Here is a 23,114-nt window from a genome sequence, read left to right on the forward strand (position 1 = left end):
CATTATAAAAACAATGGACGCCGACGGAATCCTGCAGGTTGCGTTTTTTTGACACTCCGCCAAGTGCAGAAAAACGCTACATGCAGCGTTCCATACGCCCAACGGTCACTGACGGTCAGCGTCAAAACAACTGATGCGCCGCGGGACGGATGCAATGCAAGACCATCCGTTGCTATCCGTAGCTAATAGAAGTCTTTGAGGAATATAACGGTTTCCTGCAACGGTTACCGTAATTCCTCAAGGCTACAGATAGCAACGGAAGCCGTCCAACGCAAGTGTGAAAGTACCCTAAGTGGGAGCAGGACTATGTTTGATGTTTGTACGCTATAAGCGGATGCTTCCAACCACAGTGTGAAAGTAACCTTAACGGGTTATTCCCATCTCCAAGATCCTATCCCAATATGTAGTAGGTGTAATAAGAAGAATATTATTGTAATGTAGTATAGTTCTAGATAAAGCCATGTCTCTTACCTCATGTGCAGGACATTGCAGCTTTGGTATCCATGGTTACGACCATGAGAAACTAAAGCGGGCTTTACACGCTGCGACATCGCTAATGCGGAGTCGTTGGGGTCACGGAATTCGTGACGCACATCCGGCCGCATTAGCGATGCCGTTGCGTGTGACACCGATAAGCGATTTTGCATCGTTGCAAAAACGTGCAAAATCGCTAATCGGCGACATGGGGGTCCATTCTCAAATCTCGTTACTGCAGCAGTAACGAGGTTGTTCCTCGTTCCTGCGGCAGCACACATCGCTGCGTGTGACGCCGCAGGAACGAGGAAGCTCCCCTTACCTGCCTCCCGGCCGCTATGAGGAAGGAAGGAGGTGGGCGGGATGTTACGTCCCGCTCAGCTCCGCCCCTCCGCTGCTATTGGGCGGCGGTTCAGTGACGTCGCTGTGACGCCGCACGGACCGCCCCCTTAGAAAGGAGGCGGTTCGCCCGTCACAGCGACGTCACCGGACAGGTATGTATGTGTGACGGCTGTTGTGCGGCACGGGCAGCGATTTGCCCGTGTCGCGCAACAGATGGGGGCGGGTACCCACACTAGCGATATCGGGACCGATATCGCAGTGTGTAAAGTAGCCTTAAGTGACTGTCCCTAACCTTGGATACCTAAGGTCCTGCAATGCCCTGCACATGAGGTAAGATACGTAGCTTTTCAGAAGAACTATACTACATTTCTGATTGGAGGTATTTGCAAATATTATTATTATTATTATTATTATTATACCTACATATTAGGATAGGATCTTGGAGATGCGAATACCCCTTTAACTCACTAATTTAACAGCAATAATCTCCTATCAGCTGAAAAAAAAATCCTTTCAAGCTGTTTGGGGCTTTATTCTTACCTCTCCAGTACGGCCTGGCATTTATTGCCAATATTGTCAGAGTCGTAATGTTGATTGTCTATTAGGTGTTTGGCAAATGTCTCCATTTCATCAATTTTGCCCATCTGGGCATCAAGGGCCTTTTGAAACTTCTCATGCTTGTTCTGAAGGCTTTCTACACTGGTGACAGAGTCCTGCAAGAAAAAAACTATTTAGATTTATATATTGAGAGTGACAACCTTTCTAGGAGAGAACTCGTGCATGGTCAGACGCAGCCCTTTTTGGAGTGTACTGTATGTACGAGCTTTTTGTGTTGAACTGTTCACAGAGGTGCCGTGAGCTGAGCCATATGATCGCCAGTAACGTCATTTACATCCAAAAGCTACCGTAGATCAGTATAGAGTCTATATGAAATAGCGTAATCCACTAATTTAAACATATTTGTAAGCATTTTTCATGTTCCAGTGTATCTAACTAAAACATGAAGCTGTGCTGCCGATATTCTTGATCAAAACAGCTACCATGTAAACCTATGTTGCAGAGACCCAGTGCAATCTGATCTTGCATTCACTCTTATTTGCATTGAGGCAAGACTTTGAGCCATATCTTCTGCTGACATCCCTTTATTATAAAGAAAAAAAAAAGGGTGGATATATCCGGCAGTAGGGAAATGTCCATGGGTGAGTAAAATCATCAAACATTTAGTTCCAAACAATTAAAAACATACAAAATCTATGAAAATAGGTCCGACGGTCATTACGCGTTTCGAGCCAACAAAGTCCTTAATCATAACATATCTTCTACTGACATCTCTAATTAGAATAGTATCCAAAAGATACATCCTTAGTACAAGTGTCACGATCGTCTCCCTGCATGTTGAGACCAGTGACAGCCTTTGGACTGGAGCCTCTCATCTGGCTCTCTGGCACTGAAGTGGTTAAGTGCCAGTTTTGCTATTGTAGCTTTTCCAAAGCAGTTCGTTGCTGAGTGATCAGCTGCACTAAGTAGTCACACCCTTCAGCTTTAAATAGTGGTGTATCCCAGCATTCCCTGCTGAAGATACAGGTAAAATATATCTTTGTACCGTGTTAGCCAGTAGAGATTAAAAGAAAAATGGTTTAAAAGAACTGAAGTCCTCAATGGTTGATACCTTTTAATGGTTAGCCATTAAAAGGTATCAACCATTGAGGACTTCAGTTCTTTTAAACCATTTTGTTTCTGCTGAAGATACAAAGTCATTTGTGTCCTGGCCGCCTTTGAGGAAGGTTCTGCTAGTCTAGTGCCTGTTCTCAGGCTATATCCTTTTGTTAATTTTCCCCCTGTTTGTCTTTACTTCCCTGGAGTGTTGTTAGTGCAGGCATCATGTATCATGTATACACACATTGGTTGGTATTTTTTTTTTTTCTATTTTTATTTTTTTTTTTTAAATCAGAACTTTTTACCACATTGCTTCAATCTTTCTTTTAGATGCCAGAAAGTGGTAGTAAATATCTAGATCCCTTTAACAAAAGATTCATAATTAAAATGTAAAAATATCCTCACTTTTTGTGCTAATTTCACACTGCGATCAACTTTTCTGTTCAAGAAAGGGGTTCAGAATCACCAAATAATTGGGATTGGGATGGAATCCAAGTTGGAGCCATTGAGAACATGGAACACAGAGTCCAAAATATGCAACCATGGTCTTCAGAAGACTTTTTACCTGAAGGTGTCTGTCTGGACACAATAGGGTAGATTACTTGTGTTAGGTTTAAAAAATGGATACCGCTCAAAAGGACGACAAAGAGTTCAAAGATGCATACTTTGAATTCTGCCTTCATGTATTTAATGGCTCCTCTGGGGGTTTCACTGGAAACCAGATTTTTGAGGTTTCAGATGACAAAGTTTTGAATGTGGAGGCCAATTCCAATGTGGAATTAGTCTTAAAGGGAATCTGTCAGCAGGTTTTTGCTATTTAATCTGAGAGCTGCATAAAGTAGCCACAGAGACCCCTAATACAGGAATGTGAACTTTGCTCAGCATATCTCTGTTTCAGTATAATCAGGGTTTTTTTTTTTTGGCAGGAGATTTTCACTGCCTAACTAGATCTCACGTGCAGAGCAGGCTAATCGGCGAACGTCCGCCCGCACCACTGATTGGCAGCTTGCTGACAATGTACATAGGAAGCTGCTAGTCAATCATGTGGGCGGGGTTATACACAGCTCAGTATTATGACCACTGCTACATGTACAGTAGGGAAAACAGGGATTCTATAAAAACTGCACCAAGCAGCCCAGTAAGTGATACATCACTGGAATCAGGATCTCAGCCCGTACATCATGCTGCTCTCAGATTACATAGCAAAAAGTTGCTGACAGATTCTCTTTAATTAGATTTCCGTTGACTACTAGCACTAGCTCTTTTTGTCTAAGAGATAAGTGGTCTCCAGAGATGTCTGGCAGTGGCTCTCATCCTTTTTATGGGAGAGACGAAGGAGATCGCTGTTGGCTTACATATTTTCAAAGTCTCTGGGACCTTAAACCTTGTGGTTGTTCCATCCAATTTACGAATATATTTCTGAACTTATGGTTTCACAATGCAATAAAGATATGGAAATCAGCCTGCTTTGCCTTCAGTATTCTGTACATGCTTCTAAAACACAAAGGTCATCATCCGCCAAAACAAACGTTCAGCCACTTTCCTTTTTCTGTGATCTAACGTTTAAATGGAAAAACACTTTTATTGAAAGAGGAATGGTTGTCCCAGTACAGATGATGACGGAGGGCAGGCTTACGCTTTGTTGTTCCTGCTCTGCTAATTTCATAACCAGTCATAGTAAAATTGCATTTTAATCACCAAAGCAAGACCACCCACTATTCAGATCGAAAAAAAAGCCATAATGTTTTCTCTAGTGGGCCGGATTGGTTTACTGCTTTAGAAATGAAAGAACATGACTGACATGAAAAAGCAATAAACTTAGTTAGGAGCGATAATTCATAGTTATTGAAATGATGTAATAACGGTTTCTGTCTGGATTGTAAAAAAAGAAGCAAATACTGAAAAAAAGCCTTATATGTTTTCTTAAAGGGATCACACTCACTGGATGTTAAAGGGATTCTGTCACTAGGTTTGGGGCAATTAAACCACAAGAATGTTATTCTGCATCATGGGAAGAATAGCAGACATTGTAGTGAGAATAGATGTATCCAGCTTACTCTCTCATCGAATCCCAAATGTCTGGAGCAAGGAAACTGTCAAAGTTGCAGTATCGGGGACAAAGTTAGTGGATGTGCTTGGCTTAGTTGGTGGCTGTGGTCCGGCATTTCCTTCCGCGCGCTATATTGCAGGCCCGGCTCGCTTATAATTGGTTGTCGTATCCGTCCTCTGCATGCCTGCCGCCGTTGCCTGCTTGTAGTACACTGCTTGTTGGGTTTGTCGCCTCAGTCGTTAAAGGCCGTACTCTCCTTGAAGTGTCCGGAGTGAGCGGGTGTGGTGGCCAATTTAGTGAGTAGGCGTGAGTGGGCGCAGCCGCTTATTGCGGGATGCTTGCTCGCAGTATTGGCGAGGAACTGAGTAGGTCGATCAGTGGTGGTGTGGTGGCGACCAGTCTTAGCCACTGAGCAGGAAAATGGCCAGCCGAAGTGCACTCACTAACCAGGTAGAGTGAACGGAAGGAAATGCCTGGTCATGCCCACCACTAAAGGGTGCTTTACACGCTGCGACATCGCTACCGATCTGGTTAGCGATGTGACACACCAGATCGCAGATAAGATTTTCCGAGATCGCACATAGGTAAATTTTAAAGCGCCGGTCACATGTGTGATCTCGGCAAATCTTATCTGCGATCTGGCGTGTTACATCGCTAACGAGATCGCTAGCGATGTCGCAGCGTGTAAAGCACCCTTAACTCCCGGTCCCTGATACTGCAATTATGCCAGGTAAAGCAGTATTCAAATATAGTGATTAACACGAAGACATTCCAGCTCAAGGATCATTTTATTTCATGGATAATCCATAGAGTTAAAAATCCAGACATAACATTTCACAGACATGTACCGATAATTCATAAAAGAAACATAGATCTACGTGTTTCAGGTGAGAACCACTTGTAGTCATGATCACAATACAAGTGTGATACATACATAAGTAGACTTTATTAAACACTATAATCTGACATTGGTGTTTAGATTAAAGGGGTTATCCGGCTTCTTTTGACTTTTTTTCATTATTACACTATTGGGCTACATTGGGGCAGGTAAGTAGATAGAGACCACTTACCTGCCCTGCTGTCAGCCCCTCTCCCCCGGCTCAGAGTGGTCATGTGACCGCTCCTGCCGCGATTTTGCTGCTTCTGGTCATTTCATGTCTACATGGGCAGGGCCATGTTGACATGCAAATCTGGAACAGCATGTCGCCTCCCTGCTGGGCCGTACAGTGCGTGGAGTAACCGCCCCCGTTCCCTGCACCCTCCCACACATTCCCCTGCACCCCGTACTCTGCCCACAACCTCTCACACACTCCGTAGTCTCCCTCCCCCGCCTCCTGTGCCCAGCTACGTGCGCCCTGAATTCCAGCCGATTCAGTGTCCAGTTCAATAAGGCAAGGAACACTTGCTGTCAGATACACTGTCAGCGCTGTGTCCCCAGCGCTTTATCATGTTTACTGCCTGACGCCCTGGGAACTGTACCCTCCCCTTCCCCCCCCCCCCCCCCCCGTGCGCGCTGTCTCTGTGTCATCATGGGTCATCTGTGTATGTGCATCAGTCTGTGTCCCGCGCCAGCCCCGCGGATGCCCGCACTTCTCACGCCGCGGAGCTGGCAGGGAGCGGGACACTGACTGCTAAAGGTGGTATCACACACAGCAACAACGACGTCGCTGCTACGTCACCATTTTCTGTGACGTTGCAGCGACATCCCGTCGCTGTCACTGTGTGTGACATCCAGCAACGAGCTGGCCCCTGCTGTGAGGTCCCCGCTCGTTGCTGAATGTCCAGCTTCATTTTTTGGTCGTTGCTCTCCCGCTGTGACGCACAGATCGCTGTGTGTGACAGCGAGAGAGCGACGAAATGAAGTGAGCAGAGAGCAGGAGCCGGCATCTGGCAGCTGCGGTAAGCTGTAACCCAGGTAAACATCGGGTAACCAAGGTGGTTACCCGATATTTACCTTCGTTACCAGCCTCCGCCGCTCTCACGCTGCCAGCGCCGGCTCCTGCTGTCTGCACATGTAGCTGCAGTACACATCGGGTTAATTAACCCGATGTGTACTGTAGCTAGGAGAGCAGGGAGCCAGCGCTAAGCAGTGTGCGCGGCTCCCTGCTCTCTGCACTGTGACATGTAGCTGCAGTACACATCAGGTTAATTAACCCGATGTGTACTGTAGCTAGGAGAGCAGGGAGCCAGCGCTAAGCAGTGTGCGCGGCTCCCTGCTCTCTGCACTGTGACATGTAGCTGCAGTACACATCAGGTTAATTAACCCGATGTGTACTGTAGCTAGGAGAGCAGGGAGCCAGCGCTCAGTGTGCGCGGCTCCCTGCTCTCTGCACATGTAGCTGCAGGTTAGATTAGATGAGATAATTAATATGCAAGAGGAACAAATAATGAAAAAGAGGCAGGAAAGCCACTGCATGGCACCTGTCTGAGCACACTCTGAACATCAAACAAAGACTGGAGGACAAGGAGTAAAGTGCAAATATGTTTAATAAATAGCAACTGGCACAAAGGAATCAGCGGCAAAAACAGGCCGGCAGGTACAATATAGATGTACTGGATGACAATTACATATAGGGCACAAGTAAAAATGAATGAATAACGGACTGGGTCAAAAACATGAACAAGGCATCCTGCACATAAAGAGCATGGTGTAAAATTTTTGACAATTGTTACACATAGACAGATGGAAAAAACCAGCATTGGATAAGCACAATGATAAAAGTGTATACTCTGAAATAACAGAGATATATAAAATATATAAAATAGGATCCAAGCCTCACTAATCACTAATAAACAGTGCTTGATACAGATGCTGGTGAAGCAGCAACTTCTGAGGTGACACAGTCAAAAACAGATAAACAAGTTTAGCCACCATGAGGTGCTAATTAGATGCCAATGAACAGTCAGATAAAGTACAAAGACATGAATGCATGAATAGAATCCCAGCAGGTTAAATAAACATACCCATAAGGGGTGCTTCACACACAGCGAGCTCGCTGCCGAGATCGCTGCTGAGTCACGCTTTTTGTGACGCAGCAGTGACCTCATTAGCGATCTCGCTGTGTGTGACACTGAGCAGCGATCTGGCCCCTGCTGCGAGATCGCTGCTCGTTACACACAGCCCTGGTTCGTTTTCTTCAAAGGCGCTCTCCCGCTGTGACACACAGATCGCTGTGTGTGACAGCGAGAGAGCGACAAATGAAGCGAGCAGGGAGCAGGAGCCGGCGTCTGGCAGCTGCGGTAAGCTGTAACCAAGATAAACATCGGGTAACCAAGGTGGTTACCCGATATTTACCTTAGTTACCAGCCTCCGCAGCTCTCACGCTGCCTGTGCTGCCGGCTCCGGCTCTCTGCACATGTAGCTGCTGTACACATCGGGTTAATTAACCCGATGTGTACTGTAGCTAGGAGAGCAAGGAGCCAGCGCTAAGCAGTGTGCGCAGCTCCCTGCTCTCTGCACATGTAGCTGCAGTACACATCGGGTTAATTAACCCGATGTGTACTGTAGCTAGGAGAGCAAGGAAGCGGTGTGCGCTGGTAACTAATGTAAACATCGGGTAACCATACCCGATGTTTACCTTAGTTACCAGTGTCCGCAGCTTCCAGACGCCGGCTCCGTGCAAGCGCAGGGTCGCTTGCACGTCGCTGCTGGCTGGGGGCTGGTCACTGGTCGCTGGTGAGATCTGCCCTGTTTGACAGCTCACCAGCGACCATGTAGCGATGCAGCAGCGATCCTGACCAGGTCAGATCACTGGTCGGATCGCTGCTGCATCGCTAAAGTGTGAAGGTACCCTAAGTGCATAAAGCCGGCCTGATAAGCAGCAGAGCAGAGCCCCGTATATGTTTCACAATCTCAGCTATAAGATTATTTCATCAGGGGGAGGTGGTCTGCTCTGCTGCTTATCAGGCCGGCTTTGTGCACTTATGGGTATGTTTATTTAACCTGCTGGGATTCTATTCATGCATTCATGTCTTTGTACTTTATCTGACTGTTCATTGGCATCTAATTAGCACCTCATGGTGGCTAAACTTGTTTATCTGTTTTTGACTGTTTAACTATTTGACTCTGTCACCTCAGAAGTTGCTGCTTCACCAGCATCTGTATCAAGCACTGTTTATTAGTGATTAGTGAGACTTGGATCCTATTTTATATATTTTATATATCTCTGTTATTTCAGAGTATACACTTTTATCATTGTGCTTATCCAATGCTGTTTTTTTTCCATCTGTCTATGTGTAACAATTGTCAAAAATTTTACACCATGCTCTTTATGTGCAGGATGCCTTGTTCATGTTTTTGACCCAGTCCGTTATTCATTCATTTTTACTTGTGCCCTATATGTAATTGTCATCCAGTACATCTATATTGTACCTGCCGGCCTGTTTTTGCCGCTGATTCCTTTGTGCCAGTTGCTATTTATTAAACATATTTGCACTTTACTCCTTGTCCTCCAGTCTTTGTTAGATGAGATAATTACCTGCTGTGACGATCTCCTGCCTCCTGACGTCACCGCGGTCACTGCCTTCTCTGCCCGTCTCGCGGGCGGCCCGAGACTGTCACTAGCAGTGACGTCACGGGCTCTCGCGATACTGCGTAGAACGCGGCGGGCATAGAAGTCAGTGACAGCGCTGACGTCAGGAGAGCAGGAGATCGTTACTGCAGGTAATGATCTCATCTAACCTCCTGATGGCAGCGCTCGGCATCCCCTGCAGTGACCTGGGCTGACCTATTGATGTTAGCTCAGGTCACTGCACGGCTCTCCCAGCCAATGGGGAACATTTTGTTCTTCATTGACTGGGAGTCTCATTGACTATGGTATGGATCGCCGTGTGATCCCCTTATTGGATTACGCCGGACCCGGATTGGATTGTTCTTGTCAATAAATTGTTGAAAGAGGCTATGTGGGGAGTGTTTTTTCAAATAAAACTTTTTTTGTTGTCTATTTTTTATTTCTTACTGACTGGGTTGGTGATGTCGGGTATCTGATAGACGCCTGACCTCACCAACCCCAGGGCTTGATGCCAGGTGACATTACACATCTGGCATCAACCCCATATATTACCCCGTTTGCCAACGCACCAGGGCGCGGGATGAGCTGGGGCGAAGCTCCAGGATTGGCGCATCTAATGGATGCGCCAATTCTGGGGCAGCTGTAGCCTGCTATTTTTAGGCTGGGGAGTGTCAAATAACGGTAGACCTCCCTAGTCTGAGAATACCAGACCACAGCTGTCCGCTTTACCTTGGCTGGTGATGCAATTTGGGGGGGACCCCACGTTTTTTGTTTTAAATTATTTATTTAATTTTAAATAGCGTGGGGTGCCCTCTGTTTTGGATTACCAGCCAAGGTGAAGCTGCCAGCTGTGGTCTGCAGGCTGCAGCCGTCTGCTTTACCCTAGCTGGCTACAAAAGATAGGGGGGACCTCATGTCATTTTTTTTTTAATTATTTATTTATTGGCTAAATACAAGGCTAAGCACCCTTTAGTGCCACATGAAAGGCACTAAAGGGTGCCAGCTTACAATATGCGGGGGGGTAGGACATTATATTGGTCTTTCTCATCTATTATCTATTCCTCTATCCCTCTATCTATCCCTTGATTCATTCATCCATCCCTCTATTTATCCCTCTAGCTATCTGTCTCTATCTATCCCTCTATCTATCTAGCTGCTTCCGTTTTTTTGCAGTATGAAAAAAATAGGAAGGTACGCAGATGACACACGGACCATATACAGAACGGAACGGATGCCACACAGTTGCATCCGTGAAAAAACATGACCATTTTTTTGCAGACCGCAAAAACGGGGCAGTCCTGTGAATGTAGCCTAATCAAGAGGCTTATGAGGGTGATGTATTTAATTACAAAAAACTGTTTTTTCTTGGTGTATGTGTTTATTTACTGTCACTTACAGATTACTAAGGGGGGGGGGGGGTGTCTCATAGACCCTGACGATTAATATCTGGCTTAGAGGCAGCTGTGGGCTGTGATTAACTTCATATTAGCCTGATTGCCACCGCCCCAGAGCAACCAGGAAGAGCCAGGTAAAGTGCTGGGATTGTCACATCTAATGGATGAGACAATCCTGAGTGGCTGCAGGCTGCTATTTTTAGGCACGGGGCGGCTCAATAAATAGGGGTCTCCCCAGCCTGACAATACCAGCCCCCAGCTTTTGTGGTTTATCATGCCTGGGTACCAAAATTCGGGGGAACTGAATTTCGTTTATTTTTAAATTATTTTTGTAAATCAAGAAAAAAGCCGCATGCAGTTCCTCTTATTTGGATATACAGCCAAGATAAGCGCACGGCTGGGGGCTGCATACTGTAGCCATATGCTTTTTCTGTTCTTGGTGTCATAATATGGGAGAAAAACACAGTGAAAAATTTTATGCGTTTTATACCACAATAATGATCCGCAGAGTTGAATTGCTTTCCTGCTCATCAACCGTCTTGGCGCCCGTGATTGGTTGTAGGCAGATGCTGTCACATACGCTAAGGGTGCATCTGACTGCAACCAATCACAGGAGACAGGACAGCCGGAGGACGGGGAAAGCAGTGCATATGAATGAGCAGTAATTAGCGGCCCAGCAAGTGAAGGAGAAGCCACGGGAGCAGTGTACAGCTGCAACGGAGCCTCGGTCAGTATGAAGCGCTTTCTTCTTTTTTTTTTTTTACGTTACTATTAATTTTTAATTTCACAAGTGCCTGATCCGAATCACACATTCGGAATCCAGGTCCTGGTGCTGCCCAACAATAGCCTCTGATGCTCTGAAAAGAGGGCTGTTTACCCCTACACTGACTGATAGAACGAGTTTTTTCAGTAGCTACTCTGAAAAGATGACGCAAAGTTTCGTGAACCTCCATTTTCAACAACCCACAAAGTACAGTTTCATCAACACAGTATGATAGCCCCGACACAACCCACCACATTTTATAATGGCTCACACACAGTATAATGCGCTTCACATAGACATCCAAATACTATAATGTCCCCCTCATACAGCCCAGCAAACTATATTGTGGCCCCTACACAGATCAAAACAGTATAATGGCTGCCCCACCTAATGATTACAAAAATTACTCCTCTCTCCCCATTCTCCCGCTGCTCCAATCTTCGCAGCAGGTGTCCTGAATGTTCGGCACTGGTCTGCAGAGGGTGCGTTGAAGTGACATCATTGTGCCCTCTGCACTGAGACATCAAAGCTCATAAGCACAGGGAGAATAATGGAGGAGGGAGCCGTCAGATCATTGCTTTCAATTATATTGGCATTTATCGTTCAGTTGAACGTGCAATACAGGACGGAGGAGGGTCCAGTGCAGGCCCTGGAACTGGGCCCCCTGACTCACAGGTCCCTTAGTAGCAACGTGGTCTGCCGCCATGAGCGGTACACAACTGTATATATCTTTCAATTTTAAATAAATATATATATATATATATATCTAATATATAAAGCTGAGTGTGTGTGTGTGTGTGTGTGTGTGTGTGTGTGTGTGTGTGTGTGTGTGTGTGTGTGTGTGTGTGAGTCCGCTAAAGGAATCTGCACTATCTCATTTACAATAACGTTTTTTTTGCACAGATGACCCATGTGACCCAGGGAACGTCGTAGACTACGGTTTCACAGGAAAATTTAACCCTGCGCTTTACAGTTACTCTCCAAAAAACATGACTCCATTAAAGTGAATGGAGCCTGGAACTACAGTTTATTAATCTCAGCTGTGATTGGTTACTATAGTAACAAAGGACAGTGTTAGTATAAGAGGTAATAAGATGTCAGTGGGGAGACGGATAGAGAGAGACAGACAGGGAAAGAAAAGAGACGGAAAGCTAGAGACAGACAGAGACAGACGGTGAACGAGACAGACGGTGAACGAGACAGTGTGGAAATGAAAGCCACCTCACAGACCTGCATCATGCTAGTAGTGACATAGGCATGCTGTGATGTTTGACAGCATGACCAAAATATCATGTAGCCCAAGGAAAAAATAGTGGTCAAGATTTTTCACAAAAATCTGCAGTAACTATATTTTATTGTAGATGATGATGATTATTATTATTATCACACTATATCTTGCTTGCTGCTACACAGTGTAGATATGTGAATCCTCACATCACATGCAGCAGACACAGTTGTCGACAGTCAGAATGAATGGTCATGTGACCACTCGTATGCAATCTGCACACTCTACATTCGGAGCCCAATGTGTCAATTCATATAGTGACACATACACATAGAGGGATAAGCCTGGAGAATCTATGTGTATATATATATATATACATATATATATATATACACATAACTATATGACACAAACCACGCACACACACACATGTACCATACATACATGGCGTATATATCTACTATAGACTCACATTGGGTGCTATATATAGTCTGCCTTAGGCCCGTTTCACACGTCAGTGAAAAACACTGACGTTTTTCACTGGCGTGTAAAACACGCACATGTCCCTGCGTGTGCCGTGATTCACGGCACACGTGGGTTGTCTAAGTGCAATCCGGGCTCCGTTCTCCGTGGCCCGTGATTGCACTTAGTAATCAACTCACCTGCGCCCGCTCTCCATGGTGCTGATCGCTCCCGCGGTGCAGCATCCGGCTGGCGCTGACCCCAGCAGCAGCTGCTTCCGGGTCGGCTGTGTCGCGCATCATGAATATGCGCGACAGTAATCAGCCGGCTTAGAAGCAGCAGGGAGAACGGGCTGCAGAGGACATCGCTGGACGCCGGGTGAGTTAAAATGTTTTTTATTTTAAAAGCACGTTTTTTTCTGGCACGTGTTTCATGGACCACACCACTGCGTGGTCCGTGGGACATCAGTGATGCCAGAAAAAAATGGACATGTCTCCGTGCGGCAATCACGCACACGCGGGTACACCGCACGGAGACACGTGCAGTGAAAAATCACTGACGTGTGAGCAGACCCATTCATTATAATGGGTCTGCGTATGTCAGTGATTCTGGTAGGTTTTAAAAAAAGCACAAACGTCCCAGAATCACTGACGTGTGAAAGGGGCCTTACACAGTATTCATTTATCTATAAGGGGTGAGGAACATGTAACAACTCTTTCTGTTACCATTGTGGATGGGATGTGATTGCTGTGTCACAGATGAGAGAAGCTGGATCTCTGCTCTGTCACATGCTGAGAGGTCAGGTGCTGGGCAGAATACTGACAGCCATTGAATGTGCAGAGGGAGGGCAGGGAGCGTTTCTGGACACTGAGGCCGGGCAAAGGGTGGGGCTGGACACTGAGGCCGGGTGGTGCCAGCTCTGACTGAGGTTTGGCAACCAAGAATACAGGAAATTGTCATGTTTGTTGGATCTGAATGTAAACAAGGTGCTGCAGAGAATAAGGGTGAATTCAAGAGGAACAAAAGTTAGAAAACTAAAAATAACAATGTAGGGGTGATTTATATGACAATACAGCACAGATTAGCTTACAATTTTTTTTGGAGTGTATGTCGGATAACTCCTTTAAAGAAGCTCAAAAAATCGAAGTGATAAAATATAATTTTTATTTAAAATATTTTTTTTAAAATTATTTAAATTCCACAGTATAGTACCCAAGGACATGGAAATAGGTCACACATGTGTTACTAGTATCAGTATAAAAACCAAACAAACGTATTTTTGTGTACTCATCGTAAAATCGTTTTCTCTTAGCCATCATTGGGGGACACAGGACCATGGGTGTTATGCTGCTTATCCATAGGAGGACACTAAGTAGATGCAAAAGAAATTTTCTCCTCCTCTGCAGTATACACCCCCTGGCCGGGCCAGGCAAGCTCAGTTTTAGTACACAAGCAGTAGGAGAAAAAGTAGTAACAACGTATCCCAACGGATGAACATGAGTAAAAGAATCATAACAAAATAAGGTACTGAGAGAACCAAGGCCCAACAGGGCAACAGGGTGGGTGCTGTGTTCCCCAATGATGGCTAAGAGAAAACGATTTTACGGTGAGTACACAAAAATCCGTTTTTCTCTGACGCCTCACTGGGGGACACAGGACCCATGGGACGTCCTAAAGCAGTCCATGGGTGGGCAAAAAAAAAAGAAAGAAAACACAACCCAAGGACGAGGAACCAGTCCCAGACAGCCAGGAGCGCCTACTGAGAGAGGTGCTCTACTGCCGTTTGCAGAATTTTTCTACCCAGGTTTGCCTCAGCTGAAGCCTGGGTATGGACTCTGTAATGCTTTGAAAAAGTATGTAGGCTAGACCAGGTCGCAGCCTTACACACCTATTCCACTGAAGCCTGATGCCTAATGGCCCAAGAAGCGCCAACTACTCGCGTGGAATGAGCCCGCAGACCACAAAGAATGAGCTTGAGTTGCAAGCGGTAGACTTCCTGGATCGCAGAGCTAATCTAGCAAGCCAGAGTTGCCTTTGAAGTTGCCTGTCCCTTCCTAGGCCCCTCAGGAATGACGAACAAAGAGTCCGCTTTCCTAAAGGGGGCTGTCCAGGATACGTAATATGTAAGGGCCCTCATGAGGTCTAACAAATGCAGAGACCTTTCCACCCTATGAACTGGGTGTGAACAAAAGGAAGGCAAAACAATGTCTTCGTTCAAATGAAACGGGGAAGGAACCTACGGAAGAAAATCTGGAAGGGGGTGTAGAACCACCTTGTCCTGGTGAAAGATCAGAAAAGGCTTGCGGCAGGAGAGTGCTGCCAGTTCCGAAACCCGTCTGATGGACGTAAGCGCCACCAGGAATGTTACTTTCCAGGACAGAAGAGCAAGAGAGAATTACTTAAGAGGTTCAAAAGGGGACCCCTGGAGACCGTCCAGAATGAGATTAAGGTCTTATGAGTCCAGCGGCCGTTTGTACGGGGGAACTAGATGGGAAACGCCCTGGAGGAATGTCTTGACTTGCGGTTTGGAAGCTAAATGGCATTGATAGAATATTAGAGGAAAAACAATAAGAAACCTGTGGAAAAGAAAGCGCAATAGGGTCTTACCCTGACAAACAAGGGGTGAAAGAGAGGGTAATCCTACTCACCAAATAGGGTTGTGACAGGCACAACTCCTATGACAGCATAGATCTGGATCAACGGCAGCAGTACCCCAAACGGCTGATAACAGAAGGAGATAGCAGAACGGGGCTTTCATATACCGCGCCAAAGATCACTGATGAATTCTTGAATTAATGTAAACTTTTATTTTTGCACAGGTCTACGCGTTTCAGGAGGCTCAGCTCCCTTCCTCAGGACCAACAGGCATAAGTTACATCAAATCTTGATGTATCTTATGCCTGTTGGTCCTGAGGAAGGGAGCTGAGCCTCCTGAAACGCGTAGACCTGTGCAAAGATAAAAGTTTACATTAATCCAAGAATTCATCAGTGATCTTTGGCGCGGTATATGAAAGCCCCGTTCTACTATCTCCTTCTGTTATCATTGATAGAATATTGAGAGCGCTGAGACCTGCCCCTTAAGGGAGCTGAGAGCCAACCCCGCTTGCAAGCCTGACTGCAGAAAGTCGAGGATTCTGAGGATAACCAGAGGCATAGGCTGGACGTTAGTTTCCCTGCACCATGAAAGGAAGGTTTTCCACGTACGGTGGTAAATACAGGATGAAGCAGGCTTTCGGGCGCTGATCATGGTGGAGATAACCGGGGGGGAGAGTCCCACTCTTGTTAATACCCAGGTCTCAATGGCCAGGCCGTCAGCTTTAGGGCTCATGGATCTGGAGTTCTGATGGGAAATGGGCCCTTGGGTCAGCAAGTCTGGGGTGTCTGTAAGGCGCCACGGTAAGTCTGTGAGCATTTGTACTAATTCGGCGTACCAGGCGCGCCTGGGCCAGTCCGGTGCTATCAGTATCACCGTGACTCCCTCTGCCTTGATCTTCCTGATTACTCGCGGCAGCAGGGACAGAGGTGGAAATATGTAAGGCAGGCGGAAGTGGCGCCATGAGCAGACTAGCGCGTCCAAGCCGATGGAATGAATGAATGAATGAATGTGGGTACCTTTGCGTTCAACCTTGAAGCCATTAGATCCACGTCTGGTGTACCCCAGCGAGTGCAGATGTGTAGAAACACTTCTGGGTGGAGAGACCACTCTCTAGCGGCCATGTCTTGGCAACTTAGAAAGTCCACCTCCCAGTTCTCTACTCCCGGTATGTGTACCGCTGATATCACTGACCCTGTCAATTCGGCCCAGCTGAGGATCCTGTGGGCCTCGAGATAAGCTGCCTTGCTGCGGGTGCCCCCCTGCCAATTGATATAGGCTACAGTTGGCGCATTGTCAGATTAGACTCGAATCTGACGACCCGCTAGCAGAGGGTGGAACACCCTGAGCGCGACGAAGATCGCGCAGATTTCCAGGATGTTTATGGGTAGGGAAGACTCCTGGGGCGTCCAACGTCCTTGAGCAGTGTGGTGCCGGTACACTGCTCCCCAGCCTAGGAGGCTGGCGTCCGTGGTCAGGACCAGCCAGTTCACTGGGAGAAAAAAATCTCCCCTTCGATAGGGATGAGGACCGAAGCCACCAGCGGAGTGCGTACCTGACTGAAGGCGTCAGATGAAGATGTTTGTCCAGGGAGAAGGGGCTCTTGTCCCAGGCAGCTAGAAGCACTAGCTGCAGTGGGCGGAGGTGCAGCTGAGCAAAGGGCACTGCCTCCATAGCCGCCACCATCCTGCCTAGCACTCTCATACTGAATCGAATGGAGCGAGACGGAGGACGTAGAAGGCAGCGTACCGCTTGTCGTAGAGTGATTGCCTTGTCCTGAGGGAGAGATATAAAGCCCTGACGGGTGTCCAGGGACATGCCCAGGAAGGTGATGGATTGTGACGGGACCGGGGATGATTTGTCTAGATTTAGTAGCCACCCTAAGCAGGATAGGGTGTCCACGGTGATCTGCACGCTGGTTGAGCAGTCACGGAAGGAGGGGACCTTGATGAGGAGGTCATCCAAGTAAGGCAGAACGACTACTCCCCTGGCATGAAGGACACTCTTGGCGGCCACTATGACTTTGGTGAAGACCCTTGGTGCGGTGGCAAGGCCGAAGTGTAGGGCTACGAAGTGAAAATGGGAGTCCTGAACCGCAAAGAGGAGGAACCTTTGGTGAGCTGGGGCAATGGGTATGTGCAGGTACGCGTCCTTGATATCTATGGAGGCAAGGCATTCCCCTTCGACCATGGACGTAATAATGGACCTTAGGGACTCCATTCTGAATCTCCGTACGTGCACATGTTTGTTCAGGTGTTTGAGGTCGAGGATGGGTCGAACTGACCCATCCTTTTTGGGGACCACAAAGAGGTTGGAATAAAAACACTTGAACCTCTCATCCTCCGGGATAGGTATTATCACCCCTGCCGTTTGGAGCGAGTGGATTGCTGAGAAGAAGGCCTCGCATTGTTTTGGAGTCTTTGGGGGGTTTGAGAGAAAGAACCGACCCGGGGGTCGGGTCCGGAATTCTATGTGATAACCGGAAGACACAAGGTCTCGCACCCATTTGTCATCTGAGGTGGCAGCCCAGATGTGTCGAAAGAAAATGAGTCGACCCCCGACAAGGAGTGTGTCTTCTGGGGCTCCGAAGGAGTCAGGAGGGCGGGAATCGTTGAGGACGAGACTCCCTAGTCTTAGACTGTTTCTGTCTAGGCTGCCATGACAAGGTGGGCTTCGGGGAGGGCTGAGAAGGTCGGTCCCTGCGTTGCCCGTGGCTAGTGGCAGGGGCAGAGCGGGATGTCGACCAACCAAATGAGTTCCGAAATTAGCGGAACGAGGACTGTGGACGTCTGGTAAAAGTCATCCTGGGTTTGAGCTGGGGGAGGGAGGTACTCTTTCCTCCCGTGGCGTCAGAAATTAACTTGTCCAGACGTTTGCCAAACAATCAGTCTGGAAAATAAGGGAGGCCTGTGAGAGACTTCTTGGAGGCCGAGTTTGCTCGCCATTGTCGGAGCCGTATGGCTATAGTATTTGAGGCGGCAAATGTTGCGCAGGTAGCAGCGTCAAGGGAGGCCTGCATGAGGTACTCCGCTGCCGCGGCAATTTGAGCTGTTACATCTGTGAGGGTATGAGGAAACTGAGATTCTTCAAGCGAAATGTTAAGGGATTCTGCCCAGACCGTGATCGCCTTTGTGACCCACACGGAGGCAAAGGAAGGCGAGAGTGAGGAACCCGCGGCCTCAAAGGCAGAGCGAGCGAGCTGCTCCACCTGTCTGTCTGTCGGGTCCTTGATGGAGGAGCCATCAGGTAAAGACAGGAGAGTCTTTGCAGCAAGGCGGGAGACCGGGGGATCGACAGAGGGTGGATCGGCCCAGCCCTTAGGGGCAGCTAAGCCGAAGGGGTACCAGGACTCCATGAGTTTACGGTTACCGAAGTGCCTGTCAGGTTTCTCCCTTTGCTTTGTGAGGATATCTTGAAACTCTGGGTGCTCAGCAAAAGCTTTTTGAGGTTTCTTTGCCCTCTTAAAGGAGACCACATGGTCAGTAGTAGTGGATGGTGGATCCTCCACATGCAAAGTTTGGTTAATTGCTGCAATAAGGGAGTCTATCGCAGCTTGATCGTCTGGGGAGGTTGAAACTAAGGAATCATCCTGGTTCAAACAGCATTCCCCCTCCTCCAGCTCCTCAGAAGCCACGGAATGTGTGGGAGAACCTGATCTGTGTACCCCCGAGGGAGAGCCATGGGGCCCATGAGAGAGTACCGGAGACACCTGGCCGTGTGCCCTTTTTCTGATCCCTGCAACCGGTGAAGCATGGGCCCGGATTTCCTCAGAAGGACCCTATATAGAGGTGTCATCAGGCTGCGTTCCGTCCAGGACCCCAGAAGGGTGTGGAGGACGACATTGCATAGCCAGAACCAGGTTCTGGGAAAGTTTTTCCATGGATTGGGACAGAAACTGTGCTCATTCTGGTGGGCTGGGAGCCCTAGGCTCTGGGTTGGTAGCGGTTGCAGCGGTGGTGGCGGGGGGTTCTTGGGGGGCTACAGGGGTACCGGACTCACAGAAAGAAGAAGTGTGTTTTCGTGGTAGCTCAGCGTGGCAAGTAGTGCAGGCTGAATAATAGACTATAAGAGCCTTAGAATTTTTAGTACCCTTTGAATTAAGCATGTTGCCTGTGCAGGGGGAAGGGAAAGAGAGGGAGCAATGATCTGCAGAGCTACAAGTGAAGCAGAGTATGGGAAGTAAGGGGTGTATCTCACCCAAGTCAGCCAATGACCCTGTGTGCTGCAGCAAGGAGGAAGCCCTCTCTCACTGAGGAGATCTTCGCGCGTTTTTCTGAGGGGCGTGGCTTATAGCGGGTCAGAGGGGACGGGGCTTATAGCCGCTCCAAGGGGGGCTTAACGCGGCTCTGAGGGGGCGGGGCTTAGCGCTGAAAAGAGTGCCGAGAAGGGAGTCAGTTGAAAATAAAATGGCGGGAAGGGGACCTCCCCCTCCCACTAGCCAGCACACAACTATGGTGACCCTGGGAATAAAGATTGTGAGTTCATTGCAGCTGCAGGTGAACTCTGAGCCCTGGGAGCCCTCCCCCGCCACCGGTGGATTGTTTCTGCAGGGGTCTCTGTAATCAGGAGTATTTCATAGCCAGCAACCAGTCAGGGAGGATCTCACCTTGGCACTGCCTCAGTCTAGGCTAGTGGAGATGGCAGAGTCAGCCTGCTGTGCCCGGTCACACCGGTGCAGTGTATCAACTCAGGGCCTGCAAGAGGGACTGAGGAAGTTTTCATCTGCTCTGGGCTCTGGAAAAATCAGTGCCTGTGAGACCCGTCGTCCAGTGAAATGCAGCCCAGGATCCAGCGCTGCAGGAGGGGGTACGGGGAGGCGACACTCCGCGTTCCCGCCTGTTGATGGTGTTGGGAGATCGGTCCCTAGGGGAAACCGTTGCCCTCTAAAAATAAATGTGCCTCCGACAGAAACTAAGCTAAAACTGAGGTTGCCTGGCTCGGCCAGGGGGTGTATACTGCACAGGAGGAGCTAATGTCTTTTGTATCTACTTAGTATCCTCCTATGGATAAGCAGCATAACACCCATGGTCCTTTGTCCCCCAATGAGGCGTCAGAGAAAATAAAATACAATATCCCATCACAATAATGAATCTCATATCAATTCATAGAACATATACGGTAAATAAATGTGTCGCATATATCATAACAGCAGTATAAATTTTAGTACTAAACAGATGCTATGTATCAATTCAATATAATCTATCTCTAGGATATATTTATATTCTTAGACATCAAAATTGCTAGCTACAAAATGCATTAACAGCACACATTTCATCAATGAATCACATTACTGATTGAGACACTTAAAGTGCCATGTACTATAAGTTAGTGTGGGACTTGTAGTTCCTCAGTTCCATCTACTACAAACTAATTCTGTGGCTAATAATTCCTCCACTTACTTATTATGCAAGGCAATGTTGCTATGTTAATACTAGTAGATCCACATATCTGCCACAATAGATGAACTGCTGATATCATGCTACTCACATGAGACCATAGATCCACGTCCTTCAACCCCAAGCATAGCATCTGTTTAGTACTAACATTTATACTGCTGTTATGATATATGCAACACATTTATTTATATGTTCTATGAATTGATATGAGATTCGGTATTGTGATGGGATATTGTATTTTATTTTTTTTTTATACTGATACTAGTAACACATGTGTGACCTATTTCCATGTCCTTAGGTACTATACTGTGGAATTTCAAAAAAAATATTTAAAATAAAAATTATATTTTATCACTTCGATTTCTTGAGCTTCTTTAATCTGAACACCAATGTCAAATTATAGTGTTTAATCTTGCTGTAGAAGCTTTACCAGCTGTGGGGAAGTCCACACAATTGTTTTGGCAAACTTATAAGTAGACTTTAGTAGAGTCCACACATCTGTGAATAAAGGCTACTTTACACACTGCGATATCGGTCCCGATATCGCTAGTGTGGGTACCCGCCCCCATCTGTTGCGCGACACGGGCATATCGCTGCCCGTGCCGCACAACATCGCCCAGAGCCGTCACACATACTTACCTGTCCGGCGACGTCGCTGTGACCGGCGAACCGCCTCCTTTCTAAGGGGGCGGTCCTTGCGGCGTCACAGCGACGTCACTGAAGCGTCACTGAACCGCCGCCAAATAGCAGCGGAGGGGCGGAGATGAGCGGGACGTAACATCCCGCCCACCTCCTTCCTTCTGCATAGCAGCCGGGAGGCAGGTAAGGGGAGCTTCCTCGTTCCTGCGGCGTCACACGCAGCGATGTGTGCTGCCGCAGGAACGAGGAACAACTTCGTTACTGCTGCAGTAACGATTTTTAAGAATGGACCCCCATGTCGCCGATTAGCGATTTTGCAACGATGCAAAATCGCTTATCGGTGTCACACGCAACGGCATCGCTAATGCGGCCGGATGTGCGTCACAAATTCCGTGACCCCAACGACTCCGCATTAGCGATGTCGCAGCGTGTAAAGCCCCCTTTAGTCAAATTAAATGGGTGGTTTCATTAGGTATCGAAAACAAATGTGTGGATGACTTATACTTTATTCAGACACAAGTGACAGGACATGAACTTCAAACTACAAGCAAAGAGAAGGGACAGAATCAACATTATCACAGTCAATAAGGGTTGATATCTAATAATATTATCAGGCACAACAGACAATATATAACCAATTTGTGTTGTAAAATAAACAGGTCTACTTATGTATGTATCACACTTGTATTGACTTAAAACCCCGTTACACGCAACGACATCGCTAACGAGATGTCGCTGGGGTCACGGAATTCGTGACACACATCCGGCCTCGTTAGCGACGTCGTTGCGTGTGACACTTACGAGCGACCGCTAACGATTCCAAATACTAACAAAATCGTTGATTGTTGACACGTTGTTCATTGTCCAAGTATCGTTGCTCGTTCTGGACGCAGGTTGTTCGTCATTCCTGAGGCAGCACACATCGCTACGTGTGACACAACAAACAACAGCGTTCCTGCGTCCTCCGGCAATGAAGTGGGAGTGACGTTCAAGCGGCTGCTCTCCGCCCCTCAGCTTCTATTGGTCGCTGCTGTGTGACGTTGCTGTTACGCCGCACGAACCGCCCCCTTAAAAAAGAGGTTGCTCGCTGGCCACAGCGATGTCGCTAGGAAGGTAAGTCCGTGTGACGGGGATATTTCCTCTAGATTATCCATAAGACAGCATTTGATGAGCACACATAAAATCAAACAGTAAGAAGCCTCTGTGTGCCTCCATATCAGTTTAATAATTGGCGTGCACTCACTTGATGGAGTAAGGTGCTAGTGAATGGGTCAGCTATGACCAGTATCATGAAATATATGATTACTGCACACTCTTATTTCATTTCTTGGAGTATAAAGATTTATTTACAGGAATTTACATTCAGGCACACGTGTGAGCGACATGCAACGTTTCGACCTCTACAGTCTTGATTAGGAGTCAAATGTGGGCCCGGTGTGTTATGTGTAGTGACTATAAATGGTGCCTGTGTAGAGGCTCTAGGAAGTGTGTGGCTGGTGCTCCAGAGGTCTAGCTCCTGTCCGTCCTCTAGAGCAGAGGTTCCCAACTCCAGTCCTCAAGGCACCCCAACAGTGCAGGTTTTCAGGATCTCCTTAGTTTTGCACAGGTG

General features: G+C 47.3%; 1 protein-coding gene across 1 annotated transcript in view; it reads right to left on the reverse strand.

Moving 5' to 3' along the window:
* The window catches only part of SPTBN5 (spectrin beta, non-erythrocytic 5), a 365,978-nt gene that overhangs the window by 65,409 nt on the left and 277,455 nt on the right, over positions 1 to 23,114 (reverse strand). The window contains exon 46 of the mRNA XM_075330185.1: positions 1,357 to 1,529. Within this exon, the coding sequence (XP_075186300.1) occupies positions 1,357 to 1,529 (173 nt within the window). The remainder of the gene's footprint in view (positions 1 to 1,356; positions 1,530 to 23,114) is intronic.

The sequence above is a fragment of the Anomaloglossus baeobatrachus genome, chromosome 12 (genome assembly GCF_048569485.1).
Source record: "Anomaloglossus baeobatrachus isolate aAnoBae1 chromosome 12, aAnoBae1.hap1, whole genome shotgun sequence".
Lineage (NCBI taxonomy): Eukaryota > Metazoa > Chordata > Amphibia > Anura > Aromobatidae > Anomaloglossus > Anomaloglossus baeobatrachus.